Source organism: Mchenga conophoros, linkage group LG3 (assembly GCF_057382185.1).
Source record: "Mchenga conophoros isolate Kocher_MC1m ecotype Shallow Benthic linkage group LG3, M_conophoros_male_GT1.1, whole genome shotgun sequence".
Classification (NCBI taxonomy): domain Eukaryota; kingdom Metazoa; phylum Chordata; class Actinopteri; order Cichliformes; family Cichlidae; genus Mchenga; species Mchenga conophoros.
Window position 1 is genome coordinate 48,866,611 of NC_140528.1, and position 15,892 is coordinate 48,882,502.

Sequence of the window (15,892 nt, forward strand, 5' to 3'; positions counted from 1 at the left end):
TTTTTTAATTAATAAATTAAATTAGAACTTAAGAAAACTATATTCTACATACTCATGTTGTCTTTGTCTATAATTACAATTTTATTGATTATCTGACATTTAAGTGTGTAAAATGTGCAAAACCTAATAAATCAGGAAGGGGATAATCCTTTTTCACAGCACTGTATCTGATGTATGTTTGTTCTTTCCCTTGTATTCCTTTGAAAATACTCATACATTGTTGATACATTTACAATATGCAGATATTTTGAGATAACTACATTTAACAAGTTCACTCAAGTCACCTGGATACATACAGAGAGAACTTGAGCACAAGCAGAAGTACAGAGTCAATGATGGTGACACAATGATAACACACTCAAGCACCAACAAACAAGAACTGAAACCAGGGTTATAAAACACTGCCGATGTGATACAACAGACAGTGACAAAATATCTTAACAATCTGGTTCTGTCATGTCTGTGCTTTATACAAATCTGTCCAGTCCAGTCTATTACACATACCGCAATGTGATTAAAAAGTATAACATCTGCTATTGGTTAAAACTGATAAAAAAAAATACATACAATTAACTTTTTACAAAAATTCACAGTCATTTGAAGCACACTCATCTTCAGCGTGTTGCACCATCTCCATGGTGACAGCTGGCGGTCTTACTGCAGTGGAATTAGGAAACTGTAACATAGTTTGTAACTTAAAAAGGAATGGTGTATTGTTTTTTACTGGATTTGAGTAGTCAGTTGCCCTGCATATAACACATATTGTATAATTCACCTTCATTCATCTTAATAGTAGTTTATATTAGTTTATATACATTGATTTCAAACATATATGGTACGTACAATTTTTTTGATGGTTCCCAGCTCTGAAAGTTATCAGACCAGTGAATTGCTGTTAAAATAATTGAGTTATTGTGTAAATTTGTGCACATTTTCCACAAATGACTTGGCTGCAAACAACGACGGGTAACTCATTAATTATCAAAACTAGTATATATAAGGAAAAGGGGGCAGCAGGGAATTTATGTATTTATAGTTATGCTTAAAACAAGAATTACAAATCTATCTTCCTGCAGCAGTAAATGGAAACCACAAGATCAGTGGCAATGCAGTATGCAGATATAACCGCTAGATGGCATTAGAGTCTGACCAGAAAGAAAGCAGGAATAAGAGGCCAGGAGTTGGTAGTCACAGAAGAAGCTGTGAATAAGGGAAAACACATGTAAATACAATAATCCACATATTTTACAGAAATAGGCTAAAGGTTGTGTGGTTCTTGTGTGACAAATTTAACTTTATAAAAGTATAAATAGTCTAAATACATTTACAGGTTTTCCAATTTTCCAAATCCTCTAAATGACAGGAAATCAATGTTTGTTTTGTAAAGTAATTAAAAGTGGGATTCAAACTATTTATTATTACTATACCATTATTTGTGTTATGAAAATATTAAGAAATGACTGGTGTCCACTTGTGACCAGTATTTTTACATTGTTTGCCCTTACCCTATCAGCATTGTTTACATGATCATGTTTACTCCTCCACCCAAGATTGTTTCAGTTAAACACTACTCTAGAGTGGTGTTTTAACCCAGTCCAGTTTATTCTCTGAGTGTACTCCAAGGTTTAGTCCTCCACTACGTCCACGTCAACCCCCTGGATTTAAACAGGGGTCACAGCTTTCCTGGTAGCAGTCAATTCTTCTGTCTTTGTCACACTGAGGTGCAGATTATTCTGCTGCTCCACATGAAACAAGAGTCCACCATGGCCCAGTCTCATCACCCTCACCGATGCATCCAACCACTGCAGTGTCATCAGAAAACTTCTGAAGATGGCAGGTCTCTGTGCAGTGGTTGAAATCTGTGGTGTGGTGGGTGAAGAGGAAGGTGTGCCACATTTCTGTGGGAGGCGGCACATTTCAAATACCAGGAGAATCTCTCAGTGGCCTGACAGCGTCAGACCACAGTGAGGTTCAACTTAGCATGTAAACCCGCGACCCGCAGACAAAACACCAGAGGTACCACAGCTGGACGCAGTGACTCTGGGTGAGCGCTAAACATGTGACTTATGATCTTGAGAAGCCGACCAGGTGCCTGCTGTGGCCAGAGAAGAACGCACTAGTGGCTCTTGCTATGCTGGCAGCAGAGATGTTGGTTTAAGCTGGGGAATCTCACCCCCAGCCCTCCTTATGGCTGCATGCAGCAGGGACCCACCAGGCCCTGAAAGGCTGATGAATTATATGTGTAAGAGAGCGAATACATACTGTATGTGTATCAGATAACAGTAGGGTCAGCTGTTTTTTTTTTGTCTAGTGTAACAACATTACTATAGGATCGGGGCTATTCTGCTAGGTTCACAAGAATGAGCTATCACAGGAGGGTGGGAGTGTGTTCAGAGGGATGAGGGAACAATGGGGCTGTAAGCAGGTGTTTCAGACATATTGGAGAGTTACGAAAGTGCTTTGTGCAGCTGCCTGTTATAGATGAAGGACGTGCAGATGGACTACACAATTATTGCTTATTTATGATGAATTTATTAGTGATTAATTTATGCTGAAACCTCTTCTTCAGCTGTTATGTAATCATATGAATACCACAGCCTCTATGTGTGTTCACATTCTTATTAACAACAGTTTTATGCTCTTCTGACATAAAATAAGTAAAAATAAAATTAAAATGATTCTATTTCCCGAACTATAATAACTCTGCATTATTTGCAATTGTTCGCTGTGCTTAGAAAATTATATTAGTAACGAAAAATAATTTGTATTTTGAACACAAACATTCATACAGTTAATTAGTTCATTTTTAGCTGAAACTGACGATTGTTTTAAGCATATTAATCCTACAAATCATTTCCTTTATTTGAATATGTGATTTTCCAAAATATTTAAAAATGTCTATTACAATTTCTGTTACAGTTTCCTACAGTCCAAGATGATCTATTACACTTTTCAATATTTTGGAGAACGGTCAAAAACCCACAGATTTCATAATAAATCTGCTAACGCACACCGGGGAGACGCGAGCGTGAAAACCTCTGAGCGCAACACACAGGGCTTTAAGCACAGGCAACCCCACTTAGGTTTTTATACTCGGTGTGCCGTGCGTCCCGTGACAAGTTTAACATCACACTCAGCGGTGCAGTGTCTGTGGCACGTCGTGGGGTCGTGCACTCCTTGATTTTTGTAAATTCTACAGCTGGCGTGTACGATCGTGTTGGTTTTTACCACTATTTTACTGATATTCCAGCGCAGAACATACTGACACACAACAGTTTGTCGAGGTTTTTCTCTCTCTTTTCTTTCCACAAACTAACATTTTCGCTTTCGGTTTAGACTTCTCCTCATCAGCGCGTTTGGTGCGATATTGTTTAAGTGGCGACACCTATCGAGAATACCGCAGCGCCTTCTTCAGCCTGAACGGCGGGTATAAGTAAATATGACTGTATCTGTGTGATGATGTTAAACGAAGGGACTATTGCAGAAGGTATACTGTCAGCTGCGTAATGCCGATCCTCCCAGGCGAAGATGTGCCGCCTCCCATAGAAGTGTGGCCCTCTCTGCTTGCCATACTCGCTCCGAGTGGAGGCGCAGCAGGACAGCGCCCACATTTTCCTCTGTTTCCTGAAGGTAAGCGACTATATTCCTCTGCCATCAATACACAGCTAATCTCTTTAGCTTATAGTGTAACGGGATACGGGTCATTCCTGTATATGTGGAATATGTAATGGAGTCTAGAGACAGTCTCAATGTAATAGAGAATTAAATAGACATAGAATTGTCTCATTTGCCATAATCAGGTTCACTCAGATCACTGTGTCTCTCACTGACACAATCTGAATGGTAGTATTTACTGTATTTACATAGTATTTACTATGCTGTGTCACAGTATAATGTGTCATAGCCACATAAACAATGACACATTTTATGTGCTTACAGTTCAGACCTGTACAGCCCAAGATTACTTATTGTAATTATACAGATAACATCTGGTGAGTCCAGCATAACCAATTGACTCACAGGCTTTTAGAAGCTATTGCAAAAAAAAGGAGAGTGAACTGAACACATCACTGGCTCTTGAATTATTATGATGACTTACATTTGCAACTGAAACACATTACTGCTTTTGAATAGCTATTCTATTTCATCTTATTTTATTCAGCTTTTATCCCTCTCTCTCTGATGTGAAAATGACCAAAGAAATACATTTATATTTCTTTGGGCATGCAAGTAAACAGAGCAGAATGTTCTTTGCTTCCATGTTGTAATGTAATATTCATATCATATCAAACACTCCAGCTTACCCTAGGAAAATTAAACAATGTCAGTGTACAGACATCATTTTTTATACAAGGTATCTTCAACCCTGCATCCCATTTAGTTAATGGCATCTTCTTGTGTAAAGTAACAAAATGTAGTCAAAATGTTTCTCATGATTTTTTTTAAATATATATAGAAGAATTGTTATCTGAAGCCAAAACAAAATGGCCAACAGAATTACTTTTCCAAGTGGATCATTATGCATTTTGCTATACTGGTCCATTTGATAGTCACATTAGATCTTTATTTTATTTTGAGTTATTATAATCGGAACAGACAAGACCGGTGGACAGAAAAGAAAAAGAAGAAAGAAATAAAAGTTGAGGAGAAAGTTAACAGAGGGAGAGGAAGAGACAGAGAAAACACTGAAATTCTGTGCAGGGAAGCTGCTGTTGTTTTTGGTTGCATAAGTATTCAGTGTTATTTTTGCAAACATATGCATAGGTAACACTAAATAAGAATATTAAATGTCACTGCGCAGCACAAGGTATCAATAATACATGATGTGTTTAGAGGCATCAGTCGACCAACTACAGTCAGTGCTCGGGTACGTCAGCTAGTACAGCAGAACACTGTGCTCCGCAAAGTCGGAAATAGCTCATGTACTGCTTTTTTTTTTTTTTTTTTTTTTTTTTTGTCCCGTTTGGATCTTTAGCCATCAGAATTGTTGTCTTAAGGCCAAGAAAGATGCCAAGCGGATTTATTTTATCAAGTGGATCATCGTGGCCTTGCCATATTGGTCCATTTGATTGACCTTTATTATAATTATGAGTTTATTTTATTTTCAGTTGTTACAAACGAGACAGACATGACTGTGGGATAGGACAGGGGGAAAGAATGAAAGAGAGGGAGAGAGCTCATGTACTGCTTAACTAAATTTGTGGATTGCCAGTTGCGCTGAGTTCCTGCTGTTTGAGGCAGTCCATTTCTTCCTTTAGTCCCGAGTTTAGGTCAACCCCAAGAACAAGTGAGCAATCTAGGTGTTCAATGAGTGCAGTTAAAAAAAAGCATGGATAAAAATGTTTGACATTATATGACTTATTCATTAAATAAGCCAAAAACTCTATGAACTACCAGATTACTACTATATTTTACATTACATTACTTATATAGCACTTTTCTACTCTCCTGGAGTACTCAAAGCGCTGCATACAACATGCCCCATTCACTCACTCATACGAGCACTTCCTTCTGTACTCAAGTGCAATCTAACCAACATTCACACTCCGATGGACACATTGGAGAACAACTTAGGGTTTGTATCCAAGGATCGAACCACCCGCCATCTGTTCAGTAACTGAACGCCGAACTTGCACCGTGACTTCAAGCATATCAAGAGCAATAGTAGAACAAACATGCAAAGTCTGGACTGAGTGACATCTGTAATTCTCTTTCTCATTTCCACAAAGAACACTAAACACGTGATGTTTGAGAGTGTTCATGAAGAAGTATAGAAATGGCCAAAAGGAGTTGCACTGTGTTTCTGGATCTGGAGAAAGAATATGATAACGTGCCTAGAAAGTGTTACTACAGGAAATCAACATTGGCAGAGATGTATGTGAGGTTGGAGCTGGTAATTGTCTAAACACACAATAACCAGACTGATGCTCTGTGCTGTTATTCTGTTGTGGACCATCTGGCAAGATATTGGAAACAACAGCCTGTCGTATTCCCTGCCATGCTGGCATTCTGAAATACTGGACGAGATGAAACATGCATCACTCATTCTTCTTTTAGTTTAGACATGTAGAGCTCAAGATTGCTTATCATAGTCACACAGATGACACCCACACTTGGAAAAATAACTGGATGATTATGTTCCCTTAGATTCACTAAAACAGTTTATAACATGTAATCAAAGCATTTCCTCCACCTAAAGTGAACTATGACTAATTGTTCATTGTGTTTTAGAACTGGGAAAAAGAACTCAAATGCAACTCACAAAGCAACAGCTTATTTACACCTTAAACTCCAGCAGGTCAGACTACTTCAATGATCAAAGATCTTCCATTTCCAAAAAACTAGTGCAATGCTTCTAGAAATGGGAGAACTGAAGATGAACCACAAATATATAAATTAGATTTCTTTGTTGTTGTTTGACTCACCAGGAATCAGAAAGTGAAAATGAGTCTTCATTCTGCAGAATCAGAAGTGTCTGTTAACTTCTGCTAGTAATAATTTAGTATTTGTTTTTTATCTCATCAGAGAAACATTTAGACAGAAACATATTTTGCAGCTGCTTAGATAACTGTTATTTTTATATGCCCACAATGCATATCTCATTTCAACATGTAAATTAAAAGGCTTTGATAGTGTGTGACATCGTAAACTCTAAACTTCTATCGGGGGGATTAAAAATATTAATAAAAATGTGTTGTAGTCACAAAGTTGCTTAGTGTTTTCACCGCAATGGTGGGTCATTGCCTAGTTACAGGACAAGCTATATGGTGTACATATAGCATGCTATACAGTAAGTCCTTTTCTACAAACCCTCAGAGGTGAAACAAGTTAAAACACTCTGAGTTTGGATTTGTTTTTATAATGTTTTTTCAGATATTCTTAGGTGTGAAAGGTTGACTAGACTGGTCTGACTTCATACAATCAATGAGCCCTGCACCAAGAACATGGGGTAGACATAGGCTACATTCACACTGCAGGCGAAAGCGCATCAAATCCAATTTTTTTGACCCTATGCGACCCATATCCGATCATGGTATGACAGTGTGAACGGCACAAATCCGATAATTTCAAATCCTGGGTCACTTTCGTATGTGGTACTGAATCTGATACATATCCGATGTTTTAGAAAGCGACTGTTGTTTGAACAGTCAGGTCGCATTAAATCCGTCTTTTACGTCACTGACACAAGACAGACGCCAATTATCAGCACCGGAGAAGACATCGCGAACGCTTCCTGGCCATCCCGTGTAGATGTCAGTGAAACTGTTGGGAAGGCAACGTGAACATTTTATTTGTCCTGTATAATCTGCAGATTCTGATAGAAATCTACAACTATCTTTTGAAGCACCGCTCCTCTCTAAAACAGCAATAAGGATAATTATTAGGTTATCTACATTATTATGTAAATAACAAAATAACTTAAAGCAAAAATTGGGAAACGTAAAGTCCGAAGTCTTTATATTAAGGGCCATCAGTCAAAAATGCTGTTTGCTCTGGGTCTAAACAGAGCGCGTTGTGTGTGACGTCTTCTTTTGCGCATGCGGGCCGCTTTGAGGGTTCACACTAGAGCGCGTTTGCTGTCGCATTTTATTTGCAGTGTGAACAAGCAGACAAAAAAATTGGATTTGATCAAAAAATCTGAATTGAGCATTAAGACCTGCAGTGTGAACGTAGCCATAGATATGTGGGCTGACTGTGTTATACAAATCTGTAATTGTGTTTTTCTCTTATTTGAATTTGCACTGCCTCTTTTCTGAACAGAGAACAGTTCAGCTGAAAAGTTGACACGACCAAGGAAGGAAGCCGAGTTGTGGTGATTTTTGCCCTTCATCTACAGGTAAGCTAACTACAATCAGTCACATGAAAATAAATGCCTTAATGCTTCTCCATGTTGTTTGTGTGCTTTGCAGATATACAGATTTTGACAGTGATCAGTGCTGAATGCTGCTTTCAGGTTTAAATTTTGTGGTTTGAATTTTAAACTAAAATTATTGGTCTGTGTAAACTACTTGTATGAAAAGTAATCGAATGTAATATGATGCATTATCATGCATTATTATATATATATGCATTTACAATAATTACATTACTTACATTTGTCAGACACTCTAGTGATGACAGAATATAATTGCATGTCAAATCCAAACATGCAAACATTGACTTCTAATGTGCTGATCAGGCTCAACCAGTCTGATTATATTTTAAGTGACCATATTTGGCATTTCCTGTTTTTGACTGCAGTTCCTTTGAAGAGGAAAGACTTTTAAACGGCCCTGCTAGCATGAGGAATTTACTGAGCACCATGAAGTCAGCAGTAGGATTACTAATTTTCCTTCTCAGTCATGATGCCTCAACGGGTACGTTATATGTCTTTCTCATATAATAACACAAACTTGATCTGAGGTTAACCATTCCACGTATTACATTTCAAAGCATGTAACTGGTCGAATTTACTTATTTCCTCTGTTCTCAGTAAGTCATTTTTTTCTGTTTTATTTAAAATGGTCATATATAAATTCATAGTACAGTGTATAGAAGTATCATATCTAAAGTGAATGTTACACCGGATGTCATTTGGTGAGATCAAGTGATATTTGACAAAAAATTAATTCATATTTCATTTTTCTCAATGTTCCACCAGCTCCAATAAACATTGCTTCAGCATCGACAGAGAATGCAAGTAAGAGAATACTTCACTTATCTGGTTATAATCCAAGGATGATACCAGATGATAAGAAAGGAACTTGGCACAAATGAGCAAAACAGGCTTAATTTTAGCACTTAGAACATAAAATATTTCAAGCATAGTTTTACATCAGAAAATATGATTTACAACAGTAAGTACTTTCATTTTATTTATATATACAGTAGATAGATAGATAGATAGATAGATAGATAGATAGATAGATAGATAGATAGATAGATAGATAGATAGATAGATAGATAGATGTAAACTTTTAGTCAAGTAAAACGTGTTTTTACAGCCAATGCTTTCATTTATTCTTCCAGGTCCTCAAACAGGCATTTACCTTGACATTGGCATCATAGCTGGCATTGTCATGGTCACTGTGATTGTCTTTGCCTTGATAGGAATGTCTGACCGTAAACAGGATGGTAAGTGTATGTAAAAAAACCCCAAACACACATTTGAGAGTTGACAACATCATCTTTCATATTCACTGTATGTGAGATTTTAATGCTAGAGTTCAATCTTATAAAAAACATTATTCCCTCTTTGACTAACTTTGACTTCATTTACTCTTTTTAGACGAACGTGTCAAGTTAAATAAAGGTGAGTATTCTTGACTTTGCTGTTGATATAAACTAGTGTGCAAACTAGGTTAAAGTGGGTATTATTACAAAAATTCATGCATTGACCAGAATGATTAAATTATTAAAACTGTTTATTGTTTTGGGGGGCACTGATATGTGTGTTTGTGTGTGTGTGCAGGTACGACTTCAAGCCAGGAAACACGCTGTACAAAATGTTGCACCAAATATTCTGAATATTGTTGCAGTCTTTTATCCTGTTGTTGTTCAGGTTGTGCTGAATCGCTTACCAAAGCTTGTGACATATGCTGCATGTCTCTAGGTTATGGATGTATGGTACCTTTATAAAGTATCCTTTGAATGTTCTATACATCATTTTTACTGTTATACAGCTATTCATGCTCATGAAAGTATCTGAATATGTTTTGATATAACCTTTCTACTCAGTAAACAGACAGCATTGCTTTACAGTGCAAGCTGCTTCCCTTCATCCACATGGACTCAGAAATTACGTGCTATTGTTTACACTCTGCAAGCCTTTGGAGCATAGTTACCGATGGAAAAATATGTTATGCAATGTACTAATTAGTGTGAGCAGTGTGACAGTCAAGAGCACACTTATAACTGTTCTTGTGAGAAGCCTGTAGAAAGAAAAGTGTTATTGTGTGACAGTTTTACAGCAAAGGAGGGTGAGAATGATACAATGTAATAAAAAGCTCATTGGGAACTTCCCCTTTTGAGCACTTGCATTTGACGTACTAGAGTCTGGGACTCCTTAAAAAGAAAGACGTTCTCCAAAAAAGCTGTTTGAGGATGTAGAGGTGACTGGGAGAGTGATGAGCTCCATAAACCAGAGGAGCGAATTGTGGGAGTCCGGGACTCCGACTTTTCTAGTCCGGGATTAGAGGGCAGCTTGTACATGTTAAAAGCAAAAGTAATAATAATAAATTGTTGTTGTTGGGCAAATAGGTTTTCCGACAGAAGCTAGATGCAAGGAAATGCAAAAACCTAGTAAACCAAATACGAACTAAGGAATTATGCAAATCAAAGGATAAAAGGAATTTATGGTAGAGAAAGGGACAGTGAAGACTACTTTAACTGCAGTTGTCACGCACATTGGGCACAAGCTTCCTTAGGAAAGAACAAAAGAGGGGGAAGTAAAGCTGGCAAAGAAGGGAGGAAGACTTTCTTATATGACCAGGGACTGTTAGCGGATGCAGGAGGGGAGAAAAAAGATGATCTGCTGAGCCAATTTGAAAGACATTTTACACATGGAGGATAATATACCACATGTGACCCTAAAAATTGGGGAAAAGACATAATATTACTCTGTGATTGTGGACTCACACGGGCAGTAATCTAAATGCTATCTAATGTTGTCTAAAGAAATGGGTAAAAAAACCTGTGAAAATGGAAAATAGGGAGTCTGGAGAAACAAACTGTGAGTGCTGGAGTCTGTTGCTCATCCTTAGGCCCTGTAAATTTGCAGGGGAGAAATTTAATGACTAAACTAGGAATAGAACCAGTAAAAATAATCCCCTAAACATTTTAAAGCCCTCACTGAAGACAGCACCCACTAAAAAAAAAGAAAAGAAAAGAAAGGGTGAGCCGAGATGTATCTAAATTCCACACATGGAACCAAATAATCATGAGCTGGAGAACAAAGAGTATGATGTAACAGCAGTAGCTGAAGTGAAAAGCATTTAGGATGAGCATATCGAAAATCCTAACCAGAAGAGATGTGTTACTGAATGTTTTTGTTGATAAACACAGCCTTAATTATGTGTATGTATATGTGTATATTCTTTAAATTGTTTTGTGTGTTGTGTCATGTTATAATTTGGGGCATAACTGGATAAACAGGAGGGAAATGATGGAAAAAATATGTTACGCAATGTACTAATTAGTGTGAGTTGTATGATAGTCAAGGGCACACTCAGTACACTTAATGCAAGCATGCCTGGTTACCAAAAAAAGTATTACAGTATCTGCTTATTAAACGACACACGCTTATAACTGTTCTTGTGAGAAGCCTGTAAAAGGAAAAGTGTTGTTGTGTGACAGTTTTACGACAAAGGAGGTTGGGACTGATAAAATGTAATAAAGCTCACTGGGGACTTCCACTTTTGACCACTTGCATGAAACCTTGTATTTGATGCTTTTGCTCCTTTGCAAGAATAAAAGCTCCAGTTTTTGACTGTTGTTCATATTTGCTAATTTTTATTCTGACACTTGCCCTGAATCATTCTTGATTTTCTACAAGGCTGAAACTCTGAAGGTAGCGATGACACACTCAAAACAAGTACTGAGGTAAACCAAAAATTTAAAATGAACATTTACAACAGAACTTGAGTTTACTTCATCTGAAATAATGTTAACCTAAATAAAATAAAATAAAATAGTTTTAAGTCCTGGTGAAAAAAATGAACTGAAATTTATTTGAACAGGACTTTGAATTTTAACTGATTAAATATGCTAAAATACTAAGAGTGTGGGTGTGCCAGGGTAACTTTAAACCTGCAGTTGTCATCAGGGTTTCATGTCGTTTCTCCTTTGTGAAAACATGTTGTATGCGTCAGTTCTGCTCGTGGGTCAACTATTTATTCCGACAAACTTGTCCCTCAAATTGCTGTTTTTGTTTTGTGTGTGTGTGTGTTTTAATAACTACATAAACTTCTCATTTGCATTCAAATTGCCTCCCTTGCAGCAACATCATCTACAGACTTACAAAGCTCTTCAAAATGACAACACAGAGCAGTGTTACTTTCGCTATCCAGACACACACACTGACACAGTGACCTAAATGTTGGTATTATCTGTCACTCTACTGTAGGCTGTCTGACAATGCACTGAAAACCTACTTGCCTGTCTACCATAGCTGAACTGGCCATCGGGCATACCGGGCATTTTTTTTTTTGGGGGGTGGGGGGGGGGGGGGGGGGGGGGGGGGTGTAGAAATGACTGAAAGATTAATAGGCTCTGTTTTGACTTTTGTTCAAAAAAGAATGACTTCATATAGGGAAAAATATATATCACATGTGCAGGACACCTTAAACTAGTTTTTTAATTAAGCAGCAAGGCAGAACAAAATCGGGGCTGTATCAAGACACAGGGACTAAACCCCAATTCAACCAGACCCAGAACTGATCCAGAATTAAAACAGGACTACACGAGTTCAAAATCAGGACTACTGAGGACTTAACCAAGACAGAACCAGAATCAGAACTAGATGATAGTTGCACTAAAAATCATCATAGACCTGCACTACACTTATTTTTTTAATTCTACCAAAGTCCACTATTTAGATTGAGAAAAGTTTATATAATTATTTAGCCTTGTTGTGCAAACAAGCCTGCATAACTTAACCTGTTAACTCACTCCTCCAACCTCATTTTCCTTTCAGTCCAACAGCTCTCATACAGTCAGCAATCAAATTCTCCATTCATCCTTGAGTACTTGGTCACCTTTAAATGTCACTATTAATTTTATCAACTTATTTATCATTAGTTTAACACTAATCCACTCTTTAATTTGCTTTATTTACCAGTTCTAAAGGGTTAATCATGTGAGCTAGCTCTCTGTTCGCCTCGTTTCACGATCTCAGCTCTGCCAATTCATCTCTGGGCCTCGAGCGAATTCCCAAGGGTTTCGGCACCAAAACTGTTGGGAAATCAGTTTTACCCCGGTTCTTTTTATTCCTCGAGCATCCAGAGATGGCACCGGACTCAGTAGTCATTTTCACAAAATCTTTATTCATCTTTATTCATCTTCATTCATCTTTACTCTTCTTCATTTAAGCATGCACTTCTCGAAGGGAAGACGAGGCCGGTGTTGTGCCAAAAAGTCATTGTCTGCCAGAAACTGATTGCCGTCCGCGGGAGCACGCACAGCTGCTTAAAGCTGCAGCGCCCGGATTACTTGCGTTGCCAGCTACTTCTGTGCAACTGATATAACGTGGAGGGAAAAAACCCAAACACATTTATGTGACGTTAGCGTGCTTGTGATTGTGGACTATAACTTGTCACTGAAACAATAATTCTGCTTCAAACTTGGCGGATGTCATCTAGAAGGGTCATATGTCAAATATTACATCTCAAACAGTCCCTTAGAACTGCTGGATAACCTGTAAAGAAACATTAACATTGATAATATGCCATTTTCAGCCTGCCAAAAAGTGATTGTGGCCTATATCTTGTCACTGAAACAATGTTTCTGCTTCAAACTTGGTGGATGTCATTCAGAAGGGTGTATTTATCACCCCCAACAGTCCTTTTGAATGTCTCCCTAATTCTGAGGTCTCAAGGTTGGCAAGTATGGCCACAACACCTCACTTTTTTGCCACATGTATCGCAAACCACGGTCGTGTTCAAATTCATGGGGACCCGGCCTTCGCGGTCTACGTGGGCCGGGTCCTCAGAAGGTCGGGTAGGCCGGAAGTAAACGGCCGTGAAATTGGACGGTGTAGCCTTCTGATTAGCGTCACCGCTGTCTCGGTGGAGTTTAATAAACTCAGCCGTCTGCTCCTTGCTATCTAAAATATAACAGGACACTGGCGTAAATTCTCGACTGTCTCACACTTGTGTTTAATCAGTTTTCTGTTTGACGTTTAGTCAGCTGTGTGAAAACCAAGGAGGAACCCACTCGGGGGATTAATAACGTTTTATTTTATCTAATCTAATCTAATCTAATCTAATAACTTTAATCTCAGCCAAACCGATTTACTCACGAACAAACAAAACACTGAAAAAAGCCCAACAATAACATTTTTAGGTTGTCTAAGTGACTTATATATAACGTTTAACACGAGCAGCGAACGTCTGCTGTTTGTGGAGGTAAAATACATCCGCACATGACTCCAACTACGCTCAGCCATTGTTGTGAGTGCGCACGCCAGCGGCTGCAAGACATTTATACAGCCGCATTTCGCACATAACTATGAAAGGAAGTAGTTCCTTTGAACGTAGACAATCCGAATGCTACAGTTTCTTTCCACTGTGTTCCTGTTAGGCCATGATGGTTTTTTTAGCGACTTTTCGGACAGCCAATAGCGATTTTCCTTACTGAGGAGTTGGCAACACTGCAACCTGTAGATGATCACTAGCTGGAACCCTCATCCTCTCACCCGGGCCACTAACCCCTCCTGTGCCAATAAGTACAGTTATAGTTCATGATTCATTCACAACCGTTCTTCACAGAAACACCTTATGAACTTTGTCTCCTCTCATTGCAGGTTATTCAGAAACTTCTGGTTTCGTTCCCTGGCCTGAAAACTCCCTTTTCCCTCACCTCACAGAATCCCTGTGTCCATAGTTATTCGAGTGCCTTATGTTATTTTTTACAGTTCATGTTTTCTACTTGCTTTCAAGTAAATCACACATCTCTCACAGGTCACGTCACACCATGATTCACAGTTGACAGTCAAGCCATCGCTATTACACTCTTTTGTAAATAAAGACTTGTAAATCCCATTCACCAGTGCCTCCGTGTGTGATCTGCATTTGAGTCCGTTTGTCTGATTCAGCTTTCCGACGTGACCGAAAGCCCCCCCCCCTTTCTCTAAGGAACTGGGCGGGTCGGGGGGTTGTCTCTGCACTACTTATGGTACGATAAGGTACAAGAACATATTTAAACACAAGAGTCACCATAAGTGCATGTGGCACCAGGACACCCTAGGTCACATGCTGATCGGTTTTGTAAACATCATCAGATATCCAGCCGTATGTTCTGGACACTCGAGTGATGAGAGGTGCTAAGCTGTCAAAAGATCCCCACCTGGGGTGAGATAAATCAGGCAGCGTGGGAGGACACTGGACAGACCTAAATGTTTAATGATGGTGTGTTGGGAATACTTAGTAGAGGCATCTTCAACTCTCACCTACGGCAGAGCTTTGACAGGAGTCTGTACGACACTGAGGACATTGAAACTGACTGGATCATGTTCAGCACCTTCATCACTGAAGCTGCATTGAGCTGTGGCTGTAAGATGGTTGGTGCCCTTTTGTGGTGGTAACTGCTGAACCACATGGACACCGGAGGTGAAGGGAGCCACCAGGCTGTAGAAGAATTCCTATTGGGTTGGGGTAGCCTGTGGGACCTCGGAGGCAGCCAGAGGGCACTGATTGGCCAAGTGGAATGTGTAGCACTCATTTTTAACATAAATGGTCATTCACATAATTTGTATTCTGTGCCATTTTTTTCATGTCACTGTTATAATGAAGTACTTTATTAGCTTTTCACCTGTCATACATTTTTTTTTGTTTTTTATTATTGCTTTGTTGTGTAGTGTCATCATGTTTTTGTGAGGGTTTGCTCTTTTTGTAGGGCGGCTACAGTCTGGCTTTCCCCTACAACCGACTCAGATGAAATTCTCTTCATTTGCACCAGTGACTGTAAAAAACCGTAGATGACCTAATAGCTCCCAAAGAATGAAGCCAGTCTATATCGCCACCCGGTGTCTCGCTGCAGCATAGGTTAAACACCCGCCTTCTTCATGATAGCAGATGGGACTGGAGCCAGACTAAAATAAAAAAAATTCTCCTCAGATAAATTTTCCTAAAGATTTTTTCATTCATTATCAGCAGTTCCCATGATGCATATTTGTCCTCAAAGGCGCTCCTTTATC

General features: G+C 38.7%; 1 protein-coding gene across 2 annotated transcripts; it reads left to right on the plus strand.

Moving 5' to 3' along the window:
* Positions 1–3,154: 3,154 nt before the first annotated feature.
* Positions 3,155–11,472, plus strand: LOC146579144 (uncharacterized). Of its 2 annotated transcripts, none has more exons than XM_085262263.1 (7): positions 3,155–3,630; positions 7,762–7,837; positions 8,242–8,357; positions 8,642–8,680; positions 9,010–9,114; positions 9,269–9,292; positions 9,542–11,472. In XM_085262263.1, exons 3-7 carry the CDS (start codon positions 8,282–8,284, stop codon positions 9,616–9,618), a joined length of 321 nt encoding a protein of 106 aa, XP_085118389.1. In that variant the 5' UTR covers positions 3,155–3,630; positions 7,762–7,837; positions 8,242–8,281; the 3' UTR covers positions 9,619–11,472. The 2 variants fall into 2 exon arrangements, with proteins under 2 accessions (XP_085118389.1, XP_085118380.1); XM_085262254.1 differs by having other exon boundaries at positions 3,156–3,630; positions 9,452–11,472.
* The last annotated feature ends 4,420 nt before the right edge of the window (positions 11,473–15,892 follow it).

Bases quoted from the DNA above. Each gene is read 5' to 3' on its own strand.
- LOC146579144 (XM_085262254.1), top strand. From the start codon at position 8,282: ATGAGGAATTTACTGAGCACCATGAAGTCAGCAGTAGGATTACTAATT. The intron at 8,681-9,009 runs GTAAGAGAATAC...TTATTCTTCCAG, and splicing joins AGCATCGACAGAGAATGCAA to GTCCTCAAACAGGCATTTAC. The intron at 9,115-9,268 runs GTAAGTGTATGT...TACTCTTTTTAG, and splicing joins GTCTGACCGTAAACAGGATG to ACGAACGTGTCAAGTTAAAT.